This window comes from Scardinius erythrophthalmus (assembly GCF_964197995.2).
Source record: "Scardinius erythrophthalmus genome assembly, chromosome: 10".
NCBI classification, from domain to species: domain Eukaryota; kingdom Metazoa; phylum Chordata; class Actinopteri; order Cypriniformes; family Leuciscidae; genus Scardinius; species Scardinius erythrophthalmus.
The window spans coordinates 46,290,710-46,317,891 of NC_138230.1; the positions used below are offsets into that span (position 1 = coordinate 46,290,710).

A 27,182-nucleotide genomic window follows, 5' to 3' on the forward strand; every position below is an offset into this window, starting at 1 on the left:
AAAAATCGATCATAACTCCAGTAAACTATGGAGTGCCGCAGGGATCTGTGTTAGGCCCTCTATTATTCTCAATATATATGCTGCCACTTGGAAATATTATAAGGAAACATGGAATTAGTTTCCATTGTTATGCTGATGACACTCAAATTTATATTTCATCACGGCCAGATGAAAACGCTAAATTATCCAAATTGACAGAGTGTGTTAAAGATATAAAAGATTGGATGACGCATAATTTTCTTTTATTAAATCCAGACAAGACAGAGGTACTACTTATCGGTTCAAAAAACCACCCACAAAACCTCTCACAATACAACTTTAACATAGTAGGATGTCCTGTTACTTCATCCTCTACAGTAAAAGACCTGGGTGTTATATTAGACTGCAACCTGTCTTTTGAAAATCATATTTCATATGTTACAAGAACAGCCTTTTTCCACCTTAGAAACATTGCTAAGCTACGTAATATGCTATCAGTTTCTGATACAGAAAAGTTAGTTCATGCATTCATGACCTCGAGACTAGATTACTGTAATGCGTTATTAGCCGGTTGTCCTGCATCCTCAATAAACAAGCTACAGTTAGTCCAAAATGCCGCCGCTAGAGTTCTAACTAGATCAAGAAAATATGATCATATAACACCGATTTTATCATCCCTACATTGGTTACCTATAAAGTCCCGTATTAATTACAAGGTATTGCTACTGACTTATAAAGCCCTAAACGGCTTAGCTCCAGTCTATTTAACGGATCTTCTATCGCCCTATAATCCATCGCGCTCTTTAAGGTCACTAAATTCGAGGCTTCTGGTCATACCTAGGATATCCAGATCCACCAAAGGAGGGAGAGCATTTTCACATTTAGCACCAAAACTCTGGAATAGTCTTCCGGATACTGTTCGTTGCTCAGACTCGCTCTCCCAGTTTAAAACTAGATTAAAGACGCATCTCTTCAGCCAGGCATTCATATAATACTTTTAATCTTACAGTTAAATCCGACCTCTAGTTCATAAACGCCAGAGGAGAACTGGCCCCCGACTGAGCCCGGGTTCTCCCAAGGTTTTTTTTTTTCTCCATTAGGTCACCTGATGGAGTTTTTCGGTTCCTTGCCACTGTTGCCTTTGGCTTGCTCAGTTGGGGATATTTGGGGATATTTAATTTAATTAATCAATCAACGATACTATTGATCAGCATTACCGAACGTAGACGTTCCACTAGAAACAAACATTGATGTATTGTTCTAATTTATTACTGTGAAGCTGCTTTGATACAGCCTGTGTTGTGAAAAGCGCTATATAAATAAACTTGACTTGACTTGACTTGACATGACTGACAGAGGCTGCAGACAAACACACACACAAGTCACATGACTGACAGAGGCTGCAGACAAACACACGAGTCACATGACTGACAGAGGCTGCAGACAAACACACGAGTCACATGACTGACAGAGCCTGCAGACAAACACACGCGTCACATGACTGACAGAGGCTGCAGACAAACACACACAAGTCATATGACTGACAGAGGCTGCAGACAAACACACGCGTCACATGACTGACAGAGGCTGCAGACAAACACACGCGTCACATGACTGACAGAGGCTGCAGACAAACACACACAAGTCATATGACTGACAGAGGCTGCAGACAAACACACGCGTCACATGACTGACAGAGGCTGCAGACAAACACACGCATCACATGACTGACAGAGGCTGCAGACAAACACACACAAGTCACATGACTGACAGAGGCTGCAGACAAACACACGCATCACATGACTGACAGAGGCTGCAGACAAACACACAAGTCAAATGACTGACAGGCTGCAGACAAACACACGCGTCACATGACCGACAGAGGCTGCAGACAAACACACACGTCACATGACTGACAGAGGCTGCAGACAAACACACACAAGTCACATGACTGACAGAGGCTGCAGACAAACACACGCATCACATGACTGACAGAGGCTGCAGACAAACACACGCGTCACATGACTGACAGAGGCTGCAGACAAACACACGCATCACATGACTGACAGAGGCTGCAGACAAACACACAAGTCAAATGACTGACAGGCTGCAGACAAACACACGCGTCACATGACTGACAGAGGCTGCAGACAAACACACACGTCACATGACTGACAGAGGCTGCTGACAAACACACGCGTCACATGACTGACAGAGCCTGCAGACAAACACACAAGTCAAATGACTGACAGGCTGCAGACAAACACACGCGTCACATGACTGACAGAGGCTGCAGACAAACACACACGTCACATGACTGACAGAGGCTGCTGACAAACACACACGTCACATGACTGACAGAGGCTGCAGACAAACACACACGTCACATGACTGACAGAGGCTGCTGACAAACACACGCGTCACATGACTGACAGAGGCTGCAGACAAACACACGCATCACATGACTGACAGAGGCTGCAGACAAACACACAAGTCAAATGACTGACAGGCTGCAGACAAACACACGCGTCACATGACTGACAGAGGCTGCAGACAAACACACAAGTCAAATGACTGACAGGCTGCAGACAAACACACGCGTCACATGACTGACAGAGGCTGCAGACAAACACACACGTCACATGACTGACAGAGGCTGCTGACAAACACACACGTCACATGACTGACAGAGCCTGCAGACAAACACACGCATCACATGACTGACAGCACCTGCAGACAAACACACACATCACATGACTGACAGAGGCTGCAGACAAACACACACAAGTCACATGACTGACAGAGGCTGCAGACAAACACACGCATCACATGACTGACAGAGGCTGCAGACAAACACACGCGTCACATGACTGACAGAGGCTGCAGAAACACACACGAGTCACATGACAGAGAGGCTGCAGACAAACACACGCATCACATGACTGACAGAGGCTGCAGACAAACACACGAGTCACATGACTGACAGGCTGCAGACAAACACACGCGTCACGACTGACAGAGGCTGCAGACAAACACACGCGTCACATGACTGACAGAGGCTTGCAGACAAACACGTCACATGACTGACAGCACCTGCAGACAAACACACGTGTCACATGACTGACAGACGCTGCAGACAAACACACTGCATCACATGACTGACAGGCTGCAGACAAACACACGCGTGCGTCACATGACTGACAGGCTGCAGACAAACACACGCATCACATGACTGACAGAGGCTGCAGACAAACACACGCGTCACATGACTGACAGAGGCTTGCAGACAAACACACGCGTCACATGACTGACAGCACCTGCAGACAAACGCACAAGTCACATGACTGACAGAGGCTGCAGACAAACACACGCATCACATGACTGACAGAGGCTGCAGACAAACACAGGAGTCACATGACTGACAGGCTGCAGACAAACACACGCGTGCGTCACATGACTGACAGAGGCTGCAGACAAACACACGCATCACATGACTGACAGAGGCTGCAGACAAACACACGCGTCACATGACTGACAGGCTGCAGACAAACACACGCGTGCGTCACATGACTGACAGAGGCTGCAGACAAACACACGCATCACATGACTGACAGAGGCTGCAGACAAACAAACGAGTCACATGACTGACAGGCTGCAGACAAACACACGCGTGCGTCACATGACTGACAGAGGCTGCAGACAAACACACGCATCACATGACTGACAGAGGCTGCAGACAAACACACGTGTCACATGACTGACAGAGGCTGCAGACAAACACACGCGTCACATGACTGACAGAGGCTGCTGACAAACACACGCGTCACATGACTGACAGCACCTGCAGACAAACACACGAGTCACATGACTGACAGAGGCTGCAGACAAACACACGAGTCACATGACTGACAGAGGCTGCAGACAAACACACGCATCACATGACTGACAGAGGCTGCAGACAAACACAAACATCACATGACTGACAGAGGCTGCAGACAAACACAAACATCACATGACTGACAGAGGCTGAAGACAAACACACGCATCACATGACTGACAGAGGCTGCAGACAAACACACGAGTCACATGACTGACAGAGGCTGCAGACAAACACACGAGTCACATGACTGACAGAGGCTGCAGACAAACACACGCATCACATGACTGACAGCACCTGCAGACAAACACACGCATCACATGACTGACAGAGGCTGCAGACAAACACAAACATCACATGACTGACAGAGGCTGAAGACAAACACACGCATCACATGACTGACAGAGGCTGCAGACAAACACAAACATCACATGACTGACAGAGGCTGCAGACAAACACACGCATCACATGACTGACAGAAGCTGCAGACAAACACACAAGTGACTGACAGAGGCTGCAGACAAACACACAAGTGACTGACAGAGGCTGCAGACAAACACACGCATCACATGACTGACAGCACCTGCAGACAAACACGTGTCACATGACTGACACAGGCTGCAGACAAACACACGCATCACATGACTGGTAGCACCTGCAGACAAACACGTCACATGACTGACAGCACCTGCAGACAAACACGTCACATGACTGACAGAGGCTGCAGACAAACACACGCATCACATGACTGACAGAGGCTGCAGACAAACACAGGAGTCACATGACTGACAGGCTGCAGACAAACACACGCGTGCGTCACATGACTGACAGAGGCTGCAGACAAACAAACGTGTCACATGACTGACAGAGGCTGCAGACAAACACACGCGTCACATGACTGACAGAGGCTGCAGACAAACACACGCATCACATGACTGACAGAGGCTGCAGACAAACACACGAGTCACATGACTGACAGGCTGCAGACAAACACACGCGTGCGTCACATGACTGACAGAGGCTGCAGACAAACACACGCATCACATGACTGACAGAGGCTGCAGACAAACACACGTGTCACATGACTGACAGAGGCTGCAGACAAACACACGCGTCACATGACTGACAGAGGCTGCAGACAAACACACGCGTCACATGACTGACAGAGGCTGCAGACAAACACACGCGTCACATGACTGACAGAGGCTGCAGACAAACACACGAGTCACATGACTGACAGAGGCTGCAGACAAACACACGCGTCACATGTCAAGTCAAGTCATCTTCATTTATATAGCGCTTTTAACAATGTAGATTGTCTCAAAGCAGCTTTACAGAGATAAGCGTATAATTTAAGGTAACAGAGATTGTTTCGGCTTTACAGCAGAGTTAAGTTATTTCCATCTAAAGTTAGTTTTAATTGATTTGGTTCCGTCGCAATGATCATTTGTTATTAAATTAGGGGCCGCTAAGACGACACCATTCTCTCTACACAGACTTTAAACGCGAACCTGTGAGAAACGCTGATGGCGGTCACATGCGCATTTAGAATGGGTTCTATAGTTATGTGCGTTTGAATATACGCAGGTTTGGAAATCCCTACAAGCCAAGCCTAAACAAAATACTTGTCTTTCCTTATAAATTTTGATAAGGAATTTTATTTTATTTGTTGCTTTGGGGGGGTTTAGGATTGACAGCGGACCGGAGAAAGCTTTGAGAGCGACCGAGAGCGTCAAAAAGTTGACTGACAGCACCTGCAGACAAACACACGCATCACATGACTGACAGAGGCTGCAGACAAACACAAACATCACATGACTGACAGAGGCTGAAGACAAACACACGCATCACATGACTGACAGAGGCTGCAGACAAACACAAACATCACATGACTGACAGAGGCTGCAGACAAACACAAACATCACATGACTGACAGAGGCTGCAGACAAACACACGCATCACATGACTGACAGAGGCTGCAGACAAACACACAAGTGACTGACAGAGGCTGCAGACAAACACACAAGTGACTGACAGAGGCTGCAGACAAACACACGCATCACATGACTGACAGAGGCTGCAGACAAACACGTGTCACATGACTGACACAGGCTGCAGACAAACACACGCATCACATGACTGACAGCACCTGCAGACAAACACGTGTCACATGACTGACACAGGCTGCAGACAAACACACGCATCACATGACTGGTAGCACCTGCAGACAAACACATGTCACATGACTGACAGCACCTGCAGACAAACACGTCACATGACTGACAGAGGCTGCTGACAAACACACGCATCACATGACTGACAGAGGCTGCTGACAAACACACGCATCACATGACTGACAGCACCTGCAGACAAACACGTCACATGACTGACAGCACCTGCAGACAAACACGTCACATGACTGACAGAGGCTGCTGACAAACACACGCATCACATGACTGACAGCACCTGCAGACAAACACGTGTCACATGACTGACACAGGCTGCAGACAAACACACACGTCACATGACTGACAGAGGCTGCAGACAAACACGTGTCACATGACTGACACAGGCTGCAGACAAACATGTCACATGACTGACAGAGAGCCGTTCCAGTTCCACACGCACTATATTGTGGATGTGCAGAGGACACGGTTTTCTATGGTTTAGCATTATATTTAATTATCTGGATAATCAGAAATAAAAGTAAAGTATTGGTTATTGATATCGGTTTAGGATGAATGACTGATGAATCGTGAATTATATCAGTGCACCACTATTATACACAGCATGAACATTTCAAAAGCTCAAATGACTCGATTCAGCCAATCGTTTGGAAGGATAAAGATCATCTCTCAACATACACGTATTTCACAGCTAATGTTATTTCATGATTCAAAGTGTAACAAGTGCTGGTGCCTTCAAAAACAGTCCACTTCACATTTGTGCTATAGAATTAAAAAAAAAAGAAGACTATTTTATGATATGTATTACATTAATTAATTAATTTCAGCTGCAAACAGCAATAAAGGGGGCAAAAATGCTGACAGCAAAACTGTTGTTTGCTACATTACTTTTATGTTTTTTATATGGTTATATCATGACTCGATACGCAGCACCGAAGATATAAAGACCAGCCTAATGCTTTTAGATCATACTATTTGAACATTATAATCTATTCTTGACAATTTTCCTTCTTGATCAGTAGGAGGCGCTGTGCCGAACAATGGGATATTCCCAGATGCATCTCCATACGGCAGGTGTTTGGCATGATCGTTAGTTGAAGTGTTATACAAGAATTGTTTGGTCGATCAAAAATAATTTAATAACTTTTTACCAGCATGATGATCTAATGTTGATCTGAGCAAAGATTGGTGAAGAAGAGCTAATGAACCTGTCACCACTATAAAAACATTCTGTTTATAGGCCTTTCAGGTCAAAAGGTATTAGCATTAACATAAATGTAGATCTGAGCTGTTGGTGGCGCTAGAGGTTTGGAGATTCTCTGGTAAGTTAGGCCTGTCTCTATCTGTGTGCCGGATCTCCTAACTCTCCTCTACAGTTGTGTGGCAGGAGCAGAAGCGAGACGGATGACGGTAACAGCAGGTGCTCGTGAACCTCCGCTGCTGCACATCTAATACATTCAGTGAGACACAAACAGTTTCATCTGAGTCGTCCCTTTACAGTGGCATGTGGAACTGTCTGTCGTCTATCTGTGATTATTTGTTTTGAACTGCCTTTCATAGGTCGTTTTTCACTTTAGTGTGAATTAATGCTGTTTGGACTGAGGAGGAAGGCTGGATTTACAGAATGTTTTCATAGAAAATCAAATTTGATACATTTCTGACCTCTTTAGAGTTGACTATAGTGTGTACATTGTACTTGTTTTAATCGTATGCCCGTGCCTTACACTCGTATTGAGTGTGATGTAGTTTTTAAAGCTCATAATAAAACTTATCAGTTTAGAATAGCTTTTAGTGATTTGATTGTTTGATTTGTTGATTTTATGTTTGATGTGTATGTCTGTGTTTTTGCATGGCTTTGTGTTTTACTGATTTTATTGAGTGCCTGTAAATAAAAGGTATTATTATTATTATAATAGTGTCATGTGTTGGCAGGTCTCTCACCAGCGGCTCCAGGTGCGGCACACACGCATGCACACAGACAGCTGGCGCTGGCTGAGCTGCTGGAACACGCGGAGCCAGGCGTCTCTGGTTAGCGTGTGTGTGTCTCCGCTGGCTAGCGGCAGGCGGTGTGGTTCGGGGCAGGCGGGCGGCGGGCGCACCAGGTGTCTCTCCATCTGCAGCGGTCTGGGCGAGGGCACGGGCACAGCGCTCCTCTTCAGCGGCCGGCACTGTGAGCGCTGCAGAGAGACGCCGCTAGCGTTAGCGTTAGCTGCGGCGCTGTTCCCGTTAGCCGTCGCAGAGCCGCCCGCCGCGGAGCCGCTCTTACTCTGGGCTTGCCGGCTCCCGCCGCGCAGTTTGCTCCCGCGAACAGCTTTGCCGTGCCGGTGATTAGTGACGGTGCTGTTGGAGTTCTCCTTCTCTTGCGTCTCCCTGCTGACCCGCGAGCGCCCGTTACGCTCCTGCCCGTTCGAGCGCTTGGAGGACAGGCCGTCCGGTGTGTGTGTATGTGTGTGTGTGACGGGCTGCGTGGCGGACAGCGGAGACGGCGGAGCCACAGGTTTGTGACCGCGATCCGCTGAGCCGTCCTCGTCCTCGTCCGCTTCGGGGTCCAGAACCGGCTTGCGGACTCGGGGATTAGCGTCTCCTCGGCGGCGCTGCGGCTGCGGCTCGTCAGGCTCCGGCTCCGGCTCCGGCACGCTCTCTCCCTCAGAGTCCTCGCTCGCGCTGAAGCCCAGCTCCGCCAGGCGCCGGTTACGCTCCCGATCCCGCATGCTCCCGTACGCCGGAGAGGACGGTTCCGAGGCGCCGATGGGAGACGGAGAGTCCGAGTCCGACTCAGAGTCCGTCTCAGAGCTGGAGGAGGACGAGGAGCTGGAGTCCCGCACTCGCTCCAGCAGACACATGCGCTTGAAGCGCTCCAGCTTCTCCCGGTGATGGGAGCGCTGGTCCTGGCTGGCCGTCAGAGACGAGGGCTGAGCCGGAGCCGAGCCGGAGCCGTGACCGACTGACACCGATGCGTTCGGCCCGTTCGCTTCAGAGGAGTCCGAGGAGTTGGGTTTCGCTTTCTGCAGAAGACAGAAACTCAGTGAAGAGCAGTCCTCTTAGGAGAGACACTGGCTACGTTTACATGCACAACTTCTGAATTCATTCCGACTGATGAATCTGAGCGTAATGTTTACATGAACGCTGAACATGTGATCGGGTTGATGTGCGCGTTTATAGGTCACAAGCTTCAAATCGGGATAGATTGTTTGGCATGCACACACTTTTTGCGGATAATAACTGTTCTCCTACATTGGTTCTTTATTTGTTTTAAACAGCAGACTTGATATTTATCCATTTCTGGTCATAATTTGGAGAAGATGAGCGTATGAGCCGTTGTGCCGCTGCTTATATTGATCACACAGTAAAAATGCCCAAACCAGTCGTGTGTGTATGAGCGTCTGAAGCAGCACTGGAGGGCCGCTGTCCTGCTCCACTCCACACACGCAGAGAAAGGAGGATTATAGAATAACGGGAAACTCGTTTATACGACACTTTATTCAACAGGAATAGCAGCTCATCAGCACGTCATACATCATTACGCTATTTCTACCTCATTGCACATGCGCAGTCCTTTCAGTTTCCGTTTTCAATGCGATCAAGTGTTCACATGTTCTCTCGATCGGATTAGAAAAGGAATAAACCGCCCCTTTCAATCCGATCGAAATCTCAATGGGATCGATCTCAATCGGATCGATTAAAGTGTTTACATGAAGGCTTTTCAGTGTGATTGAGCCGTCAATCCCATTACTAACGGATTATTTGGTTGCATGTAAACGTAGCCTCTGACAACTATTATTTTCAACAATGAGAAAGTCGTACCTTTTTCAGATGTTTCTCACGGGCACCTTTGATCTGTCGGGGAAACACAGAAAAACACAGTGCTCATAAAAACAGGCCCATGCTACGAACACTCCCGGCCCGAGCGGCTCGGATATTAGCAGCTCGACTCTCTGATGAACGAAACTCTCAAACATCTCCACGCATTTCTTTGCCCAGTTTCAAATTTAAAATGTAGCCTTTTCTAAAACACTACAGACCTTTTTGGTGACTATATTTAATCTAGAGATGCACAATATATTGGCCACCATATCGGCATCGGACGATATATGATCGTTTTTATTGTTATCATTATCAGCCTGATAAGAAAATTTGCCGATATATTAAAGCCGATAAATAATGGATTATTTCCTTCAGCTGAGACGCTTCAGATGCGCACTGTTCAACATGATGGTTTTGAATTGCTTGAAATATGATTGGAATCTCTTCAAAAAAGGAAAATACAGTAAAGTGAAACATGCTTTCATAAAGGCTACATAAAATTATAATGAGAACATTCTAATTGTGCGCTTGGGACATGGCTTTTAATTGTGAGTTTTGTGTTTGTAATCAGGCTTTCAAAAATTATGTAAGGGATAATGTATAGGGAGGCGGATGTTATAGCGAATAACAACCCCGACAGGCTGAACGGGACCCCGACGCGGAGCGGAGCTTGAATCAGCCTGAAGGGGTTGTTATTCGCTATAACATCCGCCTCCCTATACATTATCCCGCTTATTACATGGCTACCCACCAAATAAATCAATAATTTGACACAAAATATTGATTTAAAAAGGAGTTTATTGATTTAAAAACGATTGTATTGCTTCCGCTAAAGAAAATAGTCCATTCCGTCTCTACGGTTGCGTCCATAGCAACGCCCTGTTTTTCATGGCAGCGGTCTGATATACTTCGCAGCGGTCTGATATACTTCGCAGCGGTCTGATATACTTCGCAGCGGTCTGATATACTTCGCAGCGGTCTGATATACTTCGCAGCGGTCTGATATACTTCGCAGCGGTCTGATATACTTCGCAGCGGTCTGTTATACTTCGCAGCGGTCTGTTATACTTCGCAGCGGTCTGTTATACTTCGCAGCGGTCTGATATACTTCGCAGCGGTCTGATATACTTCGCAGCGGTCTGATATACTTCGCAGCGGTCTGTTATACTTCGCAGCGGTCTGTTATACTTCGCAGCGGTCTGATATATTTCGCAGCGGTCTGATATACTTCGCAGCGGTCTGATATACTTCGCAGCGGTCTGATATACTTCGCAGCGGTCTGATATACTTCGCAGCGGTCTGATATACTTCGCAGCGGTCTGATATACTTCGCAGCGGTCTGATATACTTCGCAGCGGTCTGTTATACTTCGCAGCGGTCTGATATACTTCGCAGCGGTCTGATATACTTCGCAGCGGTCTGATATACTTCGCAGCGGTCTGATATACTTCGCAGCGGTCTGATATACTTCGCAGCGGTCTGATATACTTCGCAGCGGTCTGTTATACTTCGCAGCGGTCTGATATACTTCGCAGCGGTCTGATATACTTCGCAGCGGTCTGTTATACTTCGCAGCGGTCTGATATACTTCGCAGCGGTCTGATATACTTCGCAGCGGTCTGATATACTTCGCAGCGGTCTGATATACTTCGCAGCGGTCTGATATACTTCGCAGCGGTCTGATATACTTCGCAGCGGTCTGTTATACTTCGCAGCGGTCTGATATACTTCGCAGCGGTCTGATATACTTCGCAGCGGTCTGTTATACTTCGCAGCGGTCTGATATACTTCGCAGCGGTCTGATATACTTCGCAGCGGTCTGTTATACTTCGCAGCGGTCTGTTATACTTCGCAGCGGTCTGATATACTTCGCAGCGGTCTGTTATACTTCGCAGCGGTCTGATATACTTCGCAGCGGTCTGATATACTTCGCAGCGGTCTGATATACTTCGCAGCGGTCTGTTATACTTCGCAGCGGTCTGTTATACTTCGCAGCGGTCTGTTATACTTCGCAGCGGTCTGTTATACTTCGCAGCGGTCTGTTATACTTCGCAGCGGTCTGTTATACTTCGCAGCGGTCTGTTATACTTCGCAGCGGTCTGATATACTTCGCAGCGGTCTGTTATACTTCGCAGCGGTCTGTTATACTTCGCAGCGGTCTGTTATACTTCGCAGCGGTCTGTTATACTTCGCAGCGGTCTGTTATACTTCGCAGCGGTCTGTTATACTTCGCAGCGGTCTGTTATACTTCACAGCGGTCTGTTATACTTCGCAGCGGTCTGTTATACTTCGCAGCGGTCTGTTATACTTCGCAGCGGTCTGTTATACTTCGCAGCGGTCTGTTATACTTCGCAGCGGTCTGTTATACTTCGCAGCGGTCTGTTATACTTCACAGCGGTCTGTTATACTTCACAGCGGTCTGTTATACTTCGCAACGCCCTATTTTTCATGGCAACGGTCTGTTATACTTCGCAGCGGTCTGATATCAAGAAATAACAGACCGCATTCTACATTGGAATTCAACCAAGCCATGTAATAAATATATATAAAAATTTGGATTCAGATTTATCGGCCAATTTATCGGTTATCGGCTTTCAAATACAAAGCATTATCGGTATCGGCCAAAATGTTCACATCGGTGCATCCCTAATTTAAACACTAGATATAAAAATAGTTTCTCTCTCGATGTTTGATATTACGTCAGCTGTTGTTTCTTGTAGAATCACATGAGTGAGAGTTGAATCTAAAGCTAGACCAGGGGTGGGCAAACTTTTTGGCTCAAGGGCCACACTGGGTTTTAAAAATTTGACAGAGGGCCGGCCCAGTAGCAGTAGCCGGCCCAAAAATCTTTTTTTTTTTTTTTTTTTTTGCGTGCATGCTACACACTGTAAACCCCTTGGTTAGGATTAGGGGTGTGGAGTGCGTGCCTATTTCACGCCATAAAGTGCATATCATATGCACGCGAAAACATATTATGCACTACAAATACAATTCGTGGTATTCGCACTTTCATAAGATCGGGCTGAGCAAACAGACAATGTTGTGGCAATGTCTGTGCGAAATTCAACAACTGAGAGACGACATTCTGACAATAATTTTTTTTATGGTAGATATCCCCCATTTAGCATGTTATGTTTTGATGTTAATTTTTAAAGATATTAGATAATTATAGCCTATACTTTTTAAATATTGTTTATCCTTATTATTATTTAATGGCCTAACAGTAAATTAGAAACAAAACATCTCCAAGTGTACACTTAGAAGAGTAAAAATTACAGGTTACGTTAATTCAACTTTATTAAAACTGAATGGCAATTTGCACTTCCAAAAGTCATACATTTGTGGAAATAAACGAATATACAAATTTATTTTAAGAATAATAAAATAAAACATAAAAGGCAAAGGGAGATCAGAACATTTAATGAAAAAAAAAAAAAAAACGGGTTCTGTACATGGCAGACAGGGGAGCGTAGTCGAAAGCCGGACGATAAAGGTCGGTAAACGGAATCGGGCAGGATACATCCACAAATCCAGAGGAGCAAAGAAACTAAATAGCAGACAAATCAAAGGAAAAACTAAGGTGTGCAAGCGGTTACCAAACATTTTTTTTCTCATTGAGTTTCCAAAAAAGGAAAAAACATTAACGTGCAACAAGTCTATGCGCTTAAGGCGCTGTCTGTTTGGTTTCCATGGTGACGCGTCATTGCTTGTTACGTGACACACCGCAGCCACAACAGCGCTGAATGAATGATGATCTGCTTTTATGTCATTTTTCCTTTTTTACATTTGTTAGCTATGGCATGCAATATCTGATATTCCGATTGTCAAATATATGCAACGCAATATATATATATATAAATATATAACGCAAAGTATTGCAAGAAAAAAGGCAAAATTAATGCGATCTTAAGACAATTTTTTTAAATACTCGGCGGGCCGGATTAAACAGCCTAACGGGCCGCATGTGGCCCGCGGGCCGTAGTTTGCCCACCCCTGAGCTAGACTGAAAGATTGCATTGCACCAGTCCATGAATCTGCGGTTGGACTTGCCTTCTTCTTGGAGCCTCCCTCCTGAGGCACGTCCTTCTCCTTCTTGCGTTTCGGCCCGTCTTGTCGTGTCGAGTCTTCCAGAGACAAGCTCTTCTTCTTACTGGGAGGAGGATCATCCGTGAGCTTCCAGCGACTCACTTCCCCGTTGTCCATGCGTCGCTTTCCTAAACCGTCTCCTTGATCCTGCAGACCAGACAGAAACCTTATTATTCTGAAGTTATAAATCAAATGTTACCATGTGTTCGTTGGAGGCATGAAATCTAAATGCTCATTATTTAGTAAACTGATTTGCAAGATCGTGCATGATTACTGAAGTATCGTGCAAAACCAGGCCTGACTGAACACGTTAAATGTTTCAGTTTCACGTTTCCTTTTCAGTTTGCTCCCTGAACAGATTTTTGCCATTTTGAACAATAAAAAACTTAATGAAATTAAAAAAAGTTGGAATATCGAAACATTATCTTGGTGACAAAACAGCAGAATTTAGAAGAACGTGGAATACGTAGCAAGTCAATTTTATTTGTATAGCGCTTTTCACAACACACAAGGGGTCTCATTCATGAAACACGAGCAGAATGAATTTTTGTGTAAATCGTGTGTAAAGTGGTTCTGGCATTAATTTTCGGATTCATTAAAATGTTCGTATTTTCCAAATGTTAGTTGGTACGAAAGAAATCTACACCTGCTCCCAGCCACGCGTAAATAGTGCGCTTAACATCCAAACGTTTTGCTCATTCATAAGGCTGCATTTTAATTCACCTTAATCGGCTACATATTTACACAGCATTTTGAAAAAATATTATATATAGTAATTACATACAGTTTTTCTTTTTACTTTTATTACGAGAGCCAGTAATAGCATCTGCAAACAGAACACAGAACACAGAAGTCTTTTTTTACATAAAAAAAAAAAAAAAATTATATTCAAGCTGTTTATTCTTTTTTATTTATTTATTTATTTATTTTTTACAAGTCCGCAAGTCACAAGTGTTGCAGTCAAGCTTCATGTCGAACCATTTTCTTCTCACTTCTGGGACTGTTCGATTATTCGATTAACAGATGAAACTCCATTACCTGCATCTGTATGTAGGACCTGATACGCCACTATGTACGCTTGAAAATAAAATGTGGCGTTTTGAATGAACTTCTGATAATAAAAGTTCAATTTCTGCATCTGAGAAATTTCTCTTATTCATTCGCTTTTGAGAAGACATGTTGAAATCCTTCGTTTCGTGTCATAATATGATGCCCATATAGTTGTCAGTCGGTTTTAATGGGCGGGACTTATGGTAATTGAGAGAATGAGCGTGCACGCGCGTCCCATTTACAACTGATTGGAATTCATTAACCCACACACACACACTTCACTATCAAATCTGACGTTTACGAAGTATTTGTGAATCAGGAGAAGAATTTTTGGGAATGTCTCTTTACGCGCAAATCACTCACATATTTACTCGTATATTTACGAATGTTTCATGAATGAGACCTATTGTTTCAAAGCAGCTTTACACAAAATCATGTTAACGTTTATAATATTTGAATACCTTCATGCCTTAAAGCTGCATTTATCAGATTAGAGTTGGGCGATAATATAGCTACATTTTAAGACAATCTAAACATTCCAGCAGTTGAGATTTGCTATATTTTATAACTGCTGTACGTGAATTTATTGTATGCATGAGGATAAAGTTGGATACACTGTATATCCAACTTGATATAAAGAGCTTGGCAATAACAGTTACATCCTGCGGCAAAATAATACATCAGCTTATTGAGATTTGCTATATAGTACATATTGCTTTAGGTGAGTGTACTGTATGTATGTGAAAAAATTAGTCTTTTATATGACTTTATGGGCCCTATCGCAATGCAGCGCCAAACACGACGCAAGTGTTTTTTGCTAGTTTCAGTCTGACGCAGTTTTCATTTTCACGTCCTGCGCCACGTTGTTTAAATGCCAAATGCATTTGCGCCCATGGGTGTGCTGGTCTGAGAACGAGAGTGTGTTCTGGCACATTTTTGGACCGTTGCTATTTTGAGGCAACAGAAATAGACTGCGCAATATTTTTTTTGTTATTTAATGAGTGCGTTAGTAATGCGCGCCTATAGGCGGGTCCACAACGCGCGTACACTCTGCTTACTAAACACACAAGGGCGCACAGCAGCACACACACATATGCCAAATATTTAAAATAAAAAGATTACAACGTAAAATATTATTATTGTGTACATAAAGATATGGTGAATCCGGCTTGTCCCGTAGATGTTCTGCTTGCGCACGAGCAGTTCCGTTTGTGCTCTGGAGACGCGTTCGGTCTTTCCACTATCAAATTCCATCATGTAAATAGCGAATCTGCCATGGCACGAGCGCAACTGGCATTTAAAGGGAACGGGAGATGAGACTCTGATTTGTTTAATGCACGTAAATCCCAAAACACACCCATTACTCATTAAGAGAATAGGGACAACCCTATTAGACCATGCACCGGGAGCGCCGACCATTTTCCCTGTCGTTAAACTAGCAAAAGTGGATTCGGACTCGCACTAAGTGAACTTGCACCGTGCGCTTTAGACCATGCGCTTAGATCGTTAAAATAGGGCCCTATAAGTCCATCTCAATCGGTTGGCAAATGACGGATTTATGGACCAAAATCTATTAAATATTTTTCATTTTAGCAGAAAACCAAACCTTTAAAGAAGGTGTGGCAAGACCAGTCCTGAAACAGAGACGCTTCATCATGTTTTACCTCAGTCTTACCTTACTGGTCTTTCCTTCCTTGTGGCACTTTGGACATTCCCAACAGTTTGGGATCTCATCGTTAATGATGCCTTCGGACTTCCCCATCTGCGGAGAGAGTTGATTATGTTATGGTCAGCATTAAGAGTGCTGGTAAAGAGTGCTGGTAAAGAGTGCTGGTAAAGAGTGCTGGTAAAGAGTGCTGGTAAAGAGCGCAGGTAATGAGTGCTGGTAAAGAGTGCTGGTAAAGAGTGCTGGTAAAGAGTGCTGGTAAAGAGCGCTGGTAAAGAGCGCTGGTAATGAGCGCTGGTAATGAGCGCTGGTAATGAGTGCAGGTAAAGAGTGCTGGTAATGAGTGCTGGTAATGAGTGCTGGTAATGAGTGCAGGTAAAGAGTGCTGGTAAAGAGTGCTGGTAATGAGTGCTGGTAAAGAGTGCTGGTAAAGAGTGCTGGTAATGAGTGCTGGTAAAGAGTGCTGGTAAAGAGTGCTGGTAAAGAGCGCTGGTAAAGAGCGCAGGTAAAGAGCGCAGGTAATGAGCGCTGGTAATGAGCGCTGGTAATGAGCGCTGGTAATGAGCGCTGGTAATGAGTGCAGGTAAAGAGTGCTGGTAATGAGTGCTGGTAATGAGTGCAGGTAAAGAGTGCAGGTAAAGAGTGCAGGTAATGAGTGCTGGTAATGAGTGCTGGTAATGAGTGCAGGTAAAGAGTGCTGGTAAAGAGTGCTGGTAATGAGTGCTGTAAAGAGTGCAGGTAAAGAGTGCAGGTAAAGAGTGCTGGTAAAGAGTGCTGGTAAAGAGTGCTGGTAATGAGTGCTGGTAATGAGTGCTGGTAAAGAGTGCTGGTAAAGAGTGCTGGTAATGAGTGCTGGTAATGAGTGCTGGTAAAGAGTGCTGGTAAAGAGTGCTGGTAATGAGTGCTGGTAAAGAGTGCTGGTAATGAGTGCTGGTAATGAGTGCTGGTAATGAGTGCTGGTAAAGAGTGCTGGTAATGAGTGCTGGTAATGAGTGCTGGTAATGAGTGCTGGTAAAGAGTGCTGGTAAAGAGTGCTGGTAATGAGTGCTGGTAATGAGTGCTGGTAAAGAGTGCTGGTAATGAGTGCTGGTAAAGAGTGCTGGTAAAGAGTGCTGGTAAAGAGTGCTGGTAATGAGTGCTGGTAATGAGTGCTGGTAAAGAGTGCTGGTAATGAGTGCTGGTAATGAGTGCTGGTAATGAGTGCTGGTAATGAGTGCTGGTAATGAGTGCTGGTAATGAGTGCTGGTAATGAGTGCTGGTAGACCTTCAGGCAGCTGGGGTGGATGATCTCGTTGCAGATTGTGCACTCCATCAGAGAAAGGCTGAACTTGTCCTCCTCCGACTCCACCGTATCTTCCTTCCCCGCTTCACCACACGCGAAACACACGGCAGTGTGCGGCAACACCGGCTGCAGGAGAGACCCATGGGGAAAACACACACACACACACATAAACTAACCTGGGAGAAAATGTGTGAAGGTTTGCACATGGGATTAAGATGCATTTTGCTCAATCTGATCACAAGTGGTCAATGCTAAATAACTGCGTGTTTACAATTGCTTAGAAGCTTTGGAAGCTGAAGCTTTACATTTAGCCGTTATATTTCCGACACACACTTAAAGGTACAATATGTAAGATTTTTGTAATAAAATATTCAAAAACCACTTTCATAGTGTGATATATTTCATGCAGTTGTGTCCTTACATTATCCCAAAAGTTCCCATGGATTTGTAAATCCAGAGAAATTCCAGTTTTTAAAAATGGCTCATCCCTGGTCATTGTCGCCTATCAATGGGGACTCACCGCGGTGCACTGCCGGAGCAGACACGACTGCTTCATGCGGCCCGGTCCTCCGAACTTCTTCATGTCCTTGCAGAAGTGGCACTCGCCGCACTCGGTCCTCATACACGCCTGACAGCGCCGGCACCGTGTGCGCCGCCGCCGCGCGCCTCCCAGCGCCTTACTGCCAGACATTGCCTCGGCATTCACCTGCACACACACACACACAGGTCAGGACATCACAACACACACACGTGCCTCCCAGCGCCTTACTGCCAGACATCGCCTCGGCATTCACCTGCACACACACACACACACAGGTCAGGACATCACAACACACACACGTGCCTACCAGCGCCTTACTGCCAGACATCGCCTCGGCATTCACCTTCACACACACACATACACACACACACAGGTCAGGACATCACAACACACACACGTGCCTCCCAGTGCCTTACTGCCAGACATCGCCTCGGCATTCACCTGCACACACACACACACACACACACACACACACAGGTCAGAACATCACAACACACACACGCGCCTCCCAGTGCCTTACTGCCAGACATCGCCTCAGCATTCACCTGCACACACACACACACACACACACACACACACACACACATACACACACAGGTCAGGACATCACAACACACACACGCGCCTCCCAGTGCCTTACTGCCAGACATCGCCTCAGCATTCACCTGCACACACACACACACACACACACACACACACACACACACACACACACACACACATACACACACAGGTCAGGACATCACAACACACACACGCGCCTCCCAGTGCCTTACTGCCAGACATCGCCTCAGCATTCACCTGCACACACACACACACACATCCACACCCACACAGGTCAGGACTAGAGGTCGACCGATTCATCGGTTTTGCCGATTAATCGGCACCGATAGTTGATTGGTGGAACTATCGTTATCGGCAAAAATACTTACCGATAGTTTTTCCTGGTTGCGTCCGTTGCTGGAGCGGCTGAGAAGCGCGCGCTGTCATTCATTACACAGTAAGAGAGAGCTGAGAAGGCTCTGCTGGCATCATGCAGTACAAGAGCGGCCTCTAGAGGTGTAATACAAACTATCGCTGATGCCTCGTGTTGTTTATTTCGACACGTGATGCTGCGTGCTGCACTGAGAGCACACGCTGCGTGGAGAGCGCTCAGATGCGCGTTTAAACCACCGACAGCTAAAAGGTATTTTTTCATATCATTATAAAGCGATTAATTTGTTGACTAAATGCTGCATTAGTAGAGAAAGAACAGCACAACAGTTTGTTTGTTTGCCTTCGAGGCTGAGAGGACGCTAACATTAGTACCAGTACCTCAAGTGGTTAAAACACTGACAAAAATAAACTAAGTCCGAACCGAATGCATATTTAAAGCTAGAGACGTAAGATAGCAAACTGATATGTTCATACAGCCGACAGAAACATAAATCAGAAAAGCATTCGATTTCGGTTATTTTTTCATCATCACTTTAATATGTATTTTGTTATTTTGATTAGATAATCATCAAGTGTTTATAAAATAGAAGCAAAAGTGTGAGACTATACATGTAATATTTATGTCATTTCAATGCTCTGGCGTTGTAGATATTTAAAGTTGGCCATCTTTAAGCATGACTGTTTGGATTTATATGAAATGATAACACTTACAATAAAATTACATATGTAACATTAACTATGGTTAATAACTGCTGTATAAGGATTGTTCATTGTTTGTTTGTTAATTAACATGTACTAATACATTTTTAAATTAAGGTTTTTATTTGTTTACCATTTGTTAACCATCAAACTAACATGAATGATCAAGGTGCAATTTGTTATGAAACTATCGGTTCATTAATCGGTTATCGGCAAGTATGGCCCAACCTAGCTATCGTTATCGGTAAAATCCACTATCGGTCGACCTCTAGTCAGGACATCACAACACACACACCCACACAGGTCAGGACATCACAACACACACACGCGCCTCCCAGTGCCTTACTGCCAGACATCGCCTCGGCATTCACCTGCACACACACACACACACACACACACACACACACACACACACACGTGTGCAGGGCAGGACATCACATGCTGCCAATCAAATACCCAGAATGCCAAGCGGGTCTCCACATTAACCCTTTCCATGCTCTTGACGCTCTTGATCAGTGCATTATGCAGAATCTGCTCATATCTTTCACATCGTCACTACGCAATAAATAAAGGCGCACTTGTTCATTAGCATTTAAGCAATAACTAAGATTAAAAGCATTTGGTGAACAGAAAAGACATTGTTATTTTCCAACATCCTAGATTTTTTTATGTTCTTTGTACTGTATTGATCTGTCCAACTAAAACACATTTATGGTGAAAAGGATGAGAATGAAAGAGGAACTGAATATGTATATGTATGTGTGTATATATATATATATATATATATATATATATATATATATATATATATATATATATATATATACAGTAAGGAAAATAAGTATTTGAACACCCTGCTATTTGGCAAGTTCTCCCACTTGGAAATCATGGAGGGGTCTGAAATGGTCATCGTAGGTGCATGTCCACTGTGAGAGACATAATCTAAAAAAAAAATCCAGAAATCACAATATATGATTTTTTAACTATTTATTTGTATGATACAGCTGCAAATAAGTATTTGAACACCTGTCTATCAGCTAGAATTCTGACCCTCAAAGACCTGTTAGTCTGCCTTTAAAATGTCCACCTCCGCTCCATTTATTATCCTAAATTAGATGCACCTGTTTGAGGTCGTTAGCTGCATAAAGACACCTGTCCACCCCATACAATCAGTAAGAATCCAACTACTAACATGGCCAAGACCAAAGAGCTGTCCAAAGACACTAGAGACAAAATTGTACACCTCCACAAGGCTGGAAAGGGGTACGGGGAAATTGCCAAGCAGCTTGGTGAAAAAAGGTCCACTGTTGGAGCAATCATTAGAAAATGGAAGAAGCTAAACATGACTGTCAATCTCCCTCGGACTGGGGCTCCATGCAAGATCTCACCTCGTGGGGTCTCAATGATCCTAAGAAAGGTGAGAAATCAGCCCAGAACTACACGGGAGGAGCTGGTCAATGACCTGAAAAGAGCTGGGACCACCGTTTCCAAGGTTACTGTTGGTAATACACTAAGACGTCATGGTTTGAAATCATGCATGGCACGGAAGGTTCCCCTGCTTAAACCAGCACATGTCAAGGCTCATCTTAAGTTTGCCAATGACCATTTGGATGATCCAGAGGAGTCATGGGAGAAAGTCATGTGGTCAGATGAGACCAAAATAGAACTTATTGGTCATAATTCCACTAAAGGTGTTTGGAGGAAGAAGAATGATGAGTGCCATCCCAAGAACACCATCCCTACTGTGAAGCATGGGGGGGGGTAGCATCATGCTTTGGGGTGTTTTTCTGCACATGGGACAGGGCGACTGCACTGTATTAAGGAGAGGATGACCGGGGCCATGTATTGCGAGATTTTGGGGAACAACCTCCTTCCCTCAGTTAGAGCATTGAAGATGGGTCGAGGCTGGGTCTTCCAACATGACAATGACCCGAAGCACACAGCCAGGATAACCAAGGAGTGGCTCTGTAAGAAGCATATCAAGGTTCTGGCGTGGCCTAGCCAGTCTCCAGACCTAAACCCAATAGAGAATCTTTGGAGGGAGCTCAAACTCCGTGTTTCTCAGCGACAGCCCAGAAACCTGACTGATCTAGAGAAGATCTGTGTGGAGGAGTGGGCCAAAATCCCTCCTGCAGTGTGTGCAAACCTGGTGAAAAACTACAGGAAACCTTTGACCTCTGTAATTGCAAAGGCTACTGTACCAAATATTAACATTGATTTTCTCAGGTGTTCAAATACTTATTTGCAGCTGTATCATACAAATAAATAGTTAAAAAATCATACATTGTGATTTCTGGATTTTTTTTAGATTATGTCTCTCACAGTGGACATGCACCTACGATGACAATTTCAGACCCCTCCATGATTTCTAAGTGGGAGAACTTGCAAAATAGCAGGGTGTTCAAATACTTATTTTCCTCACTGTATATATACATATATAGATACATACATATATACTGTGACGTAGTTAATGAATCTGGTTACTGTCTTCTCTTTTCTTGGCTAGTAGAAGTTCTGAATGGCCGCTGAGTGGAAAAGTTATTTTCTGACCCTGCTCTTGACGCTTGTACAAGCAACACTAATGATTTACTGGAATTACTGAGGCTGGGAAAAATATCATATTTCACTTACATTAAATTTTGTTAAATGTGTTTGATGTAATTATTAACAGAAAACGGTGCATTTAATAAGTTTATTAGGTTTTTTTAATTGATTCAAAGCCCTAAATTCTCGGTCAATGACATAAGATCTCATAATGAAGGGGAAAAGGAAAAGCATTTAAAAATGAATCTTTAAACAAGTTATCAGAAATATATCCATGCTGTTTTCATATAATGGATATATATTATATGTCATATAAGGAAATATCATGCAGGGTAGCAGTTAATTATTCTTTAACAAGTATAATTAACTGCTAAAAAAAGTTATGATCAGAATGATCGGGACAGATCCCGGACGGATCGCTCCACTGCGCTCTCTCGATCACTAAAGGCTGGGAGTGAATCACTGATGAGGACTAGAGGAGCCGAGCACAGAGCCAGCGGAGCGCCTTCACACGGGCCGATGCAGACCAACCTCAGGCCGTTTCTCAGTGATTCGCAGGTGTGTGTCAAATTACTATTATACTACTGTATTACAGTGACTTCCATGAAATATAATCAGATTACTTGCTAATAATATCCTCAGATTACTCCATGTCAGCATTACTTATGTTTAAAACGCTAATTCAAAGTTCAAATGTAATGACAATAAACAAAAGTGCACTCATGAGAACCAAGCTATTATAAATGTATTTAAACTTTGACACCATTAATTTTTCTAATGCATGTTACCGGTCTTATTATTAATGCTTCATTCAAGCATTTTTTGGACTTTGTAATCCTTTATAAAATGTCCTAACTTGCTCTTCTGTAATGTGACTTTCCAACACACACACTGAGTTCAGAGACAGTCTCCTCCTCCCGGGCGGACGGACACACACACACACACACACACACACACACACACACACACACACACACACACACACACACACACTGAGTTCAGAGACAGTCTCCTCCTCTCCTCCCGGGCGGAGGGTTAGGGTTAGGGTTAGGGTTAGGGTTAGGGTCTTCAGACGAGCACAGGTGGAGGAACTCTTCACTCAAACCAGTTCAGGTTAAAGTTCACACAAAAATGAAAATGAGCCCATGGTTTACTCGCCCTCAACCCATCCTAGGTGTGTATGACTCACTTCTTTCAGGCGAATACAATCGGAGTTGTAAATAAAAAATATCCTGCTCTTCCCAGCTTTATAATGGGAGTGAATGGAGCCTGAGATTCTGAAGCCTGCATCATCCATCATAACCCTAATCCATATGGGTTAATAAAGGCCTTCTGAAGAAACATATCCAGATTTATGACTATAATCACTGGCGTCCAGTAACAGCCGTACGCAAGTCTAGTTCCAGCGGAAGAGTGACCTCTGACCCCACGGATGACCTCTGACCCGACGCATGACATATTGACAAACGTGGAAGAGCAGAGGATCGAGTAAAACACCGGTCACAAATCAGAAGAATAAAACAAGATTTTTATAGAGAAATGTGGAAGGAGCTTGAGTTTGATGTTTGAACCGTGAGAGGCGTGGACTCACCTGAGCTTACGCTACTCCTACATCATGCGTGGGGTCAGAGGTCACTCTTCCCCAGGAACTAGACTTTGGTAGGGCCGTTACCGGACACCAGTGATTATAGTTTCTAAAGTTATAAATCTGCATATGATTCTTTAGAAGGCCTTTATTAACCCATATGGATTAGGGTTATGATGGATCACGCAGGCCACTCCATTCACTCCCATTATAAAGCCGGGAAGAGCAGGATATTTCTTATTTACAACTCCGACTGTATCCGCCTGAAAGAAGAGAGTCATACACACCTAGGACGGGTTGAGGGCGAGTAAATCATGGGATAGTAAATGAACGATCCCTGTGAGACAGACATTAGTGGGGTCAGGTGCTGTGACGGACAGATGGCTGCTGAGGACACTCGTTTCCGACGCTTTACGTTTAACACACACTTAAAGTTTTTGGCCAATCACGAAGCAGTGGTTGAGCTGTGGCCAATCAGAGCACTGGGCTTTTTTGAAGGAGGGGCTTTGTAGGAATCAGTGTGTTTCAGTTTCAGACAGACTGGACAAGAATGTACAGTGTGTGTTTTTTTTTACATTAAAGCATGTTAACCTATTACCCCCAATAAACAAAATAAACTTTTAAAATAGCATCATATGAGCCCTTCATGGACCGATGTTCAGGGAGAATCTGCTTCTCGCTGGGCAAACGTGGGTCAGTTAAACAGCAGATTAATCTACTGAACTTCAGTCCCTCGTTTCCATCCCTGTCAGTCGTTAGACACCCATCCTGAGGATTCCTGACGGACACAGACGGGAACGATAACGACAAAGATCTAGTTCTCAACATCTCGTCCGGTGGACTGGGACAGGAACCACCGATATACAGATTTATACCGTATTGATGAGTTAGTGAGAGTGTGTGTCAGCTGAAGGGAGTGAATTGTTGAGTTTTCTGCAGTGAAATTGTGGAATCTGTATGTTCCTGGTTTTACTACATAACATTTTGGTGTTGTGACAAACCTATTTCCATTATTATTATCATTATTATTATTATTATCTTATTATTATGTACTGTAGGCTTGTGCGCTATTGAGAACAACATTTTCGAATTTTAAGAAGGTAAAGCAAAAGTAATCAGCAATTTGCTTTTTTTCATGATAGTAAAAGTATTTTAAAAACATTTTATTTCAGGAAGATAATCAAAACTCTTCAAGTTACTGTGCAGTACGACACACGAGACGAGCTGTCAGACATACTGAAATACACACAAGCGTTCAGATTCGGTATATTTGAGTTTTGACAAATATTTAACCACTAAATGCCACGACAGAATCAAATATTGCAGAGATGTCTGATCATAATGATCATTTGTAAGTCCTCATTAAATACAACAACATTTCTTTCATTTTGAGTGACAGCAGGATTACTGTAGTATATTATACTTTCTGTCATTGATAAACAACATTTACTGCCACCCAAATCACACAGTTACCAGAGCAAAATCATGATCACTTCATAAGGCATTTTCCGAGCGGTGTAATATTTCACAGTATTTTGTAATTTCGTTCATTTTTTATGACAACAACAACAACAACCAGTAAATATAGGTGGAAAGTCCATGGTATACCCAGGTATGTCTTCAGTCACACAATTCTCCATTCTGTCAGGTGAAATATGGGCCTAAAATCAGACTGAAGACACCCAGAAGCTGCAGGGATTTACCATGATTTACTGTGGTGAATGACAGTGTCATCATCAGTCAGTGAATGAGCTGTGCCACTGCAGACACACGACAGCTAACATGAGCGGCTAACCAGCTGGTTAGTTAGTTAGTTATTCGTCCTCAGCCACACATGTACTCACATAACCCAGCCCAGCAGCTGAGAAGCGCTTTCACTGATCCACAGAACCAGAAACACACCAGATGAACGAGCAGAAACACTCCAGACTGGCTATAACGAGCCGCTAGCATGGGCTGGTTAGCAGGTCCATTCAGCGCATTCACACGCAGTTCAGCGGGACTGAGATGGGCTTTACTAACCATTGTGATCTTGGAGGAATTTCGCCCACGACGATCTTGTTTTAATGGCACACACTCTCACAGACACACACACACACACACACACACACACACACTCAGACACACAACAATACACGGCTAGCCACCGAGCACGAGCTCGTCCCAGCAGAACTCACTCACCTGCTCGTGTGGACGCGCATTCTCCCAGATCGAGCATTAGAGTGATGTTTTCTGAGATGTTTTCTGGGATGTTTTCTGGCGATAGATGGACAGACACAATGAAAGAGAGAAAGAGAGAGAGAGAGAGAGAGAGAGAGAGATCGCTTCCTTGTTCTCAGCCTCTCTCTCAGCTTTACATGAGTGACTGCTTTAAACACCAATCACATCCATTACCAGCTATTATCAACGACAGCGATGATTTCTGCTCTCTCAATGTGCTCCTCAAATATTAAAATCATACGAGCTCTTCAGATCATTGATATAATCCATAAATATCATCCTCCGTGATTCCGATGGCCGATATTCCAGGCGCTTATTATTCCCGAACGATCTGCGGAACTGAAAGAGAAAACAGCATAAACGGATAAACGTGCCTTTTGTTCGCTCTTTCCTATTGTGTTCCTCTGCTGCATTTATCTATGAATATATGTATGTATATTTATATTGTAACGCATCAAATGCGCCAGTAGAGTCCAGATCAGCTCTTACATGATCCTGACGCCATTCCTGCTCCCGAAAATCAAATAAATAAATAAATATGGTAAATAAAAAATATGGAGAGTAAAAAAAAAAATACAAAAGCTCCTCCCAGGTCAATTCGTCACAACCCAGCGGCATCATGGGAAATGTGGTCCATTAGAGCCCTACCCAGAAACACCCGTGTGATTATTCACTGCGGCAGGGTTATATCGCGACACTTGACATATCTGTGAGAAAATAATAAACA

General features: G+C 44.3%; 1 protein-coding gene across 3 annotated transcripts in view; it reads right to left on the reverse strand.

Annotated features, from left to right (window-relative positions):
- Nucleotides 1–26,995, reverse strand: part of fbxl19 (F-box and leucine rich repeat protein 19) — a 45,395-nt gene extending 18,400 nt beyond the window's left edge. Inside the window, exons 1-9 of one of the 3 annotated variants that reach the window (XM_081376147.1) lie at nt 26,945–26,995; nt 26,630–26,794; nt 26,417–26,491; nt 18,451–18,636; nt 17,913–18,056; nt 16,658–16,744; nt 13,897–14,079; nt 9,847–9,879; nt 7,984–9,047 (exon numbers count right to left, since the gene is read on the reverse strand). In XM_081376147.1, the coding sequence (XP_081232273.1) occupies nt 7,984–9,047; nt 9,847–9,879; nt 13,897–14,079; nt 16,658–16,744; nt 17,913–18,056; nt 18,451–18,621 (1,682 nt within the window). In that variant the 5' untranslated portion in view covers nt 18,622–18,636; nt 26,417–26,491; nt 26,630–26,794; nt 26,945–26,995. Of the gene's footprint in view, nt 1–7,983; nt 9,048–9,846; nt 9,880–13,896; nt 14,080–16,657; nt 16,745–17,912; nt 18,057–18,450; nt 18,637–26,257; nt 26,363–26,416; nt 26,601–26,629; nt 26,795–26,944 lie in introns of those variants that run through there. The other 2 variants (XM_081376148.1, XM_081376146.1) reach the window with 2 other exon arrangements.
- Nucleotides 26,996–27,182: the final 187 nt, after the last annotated feature.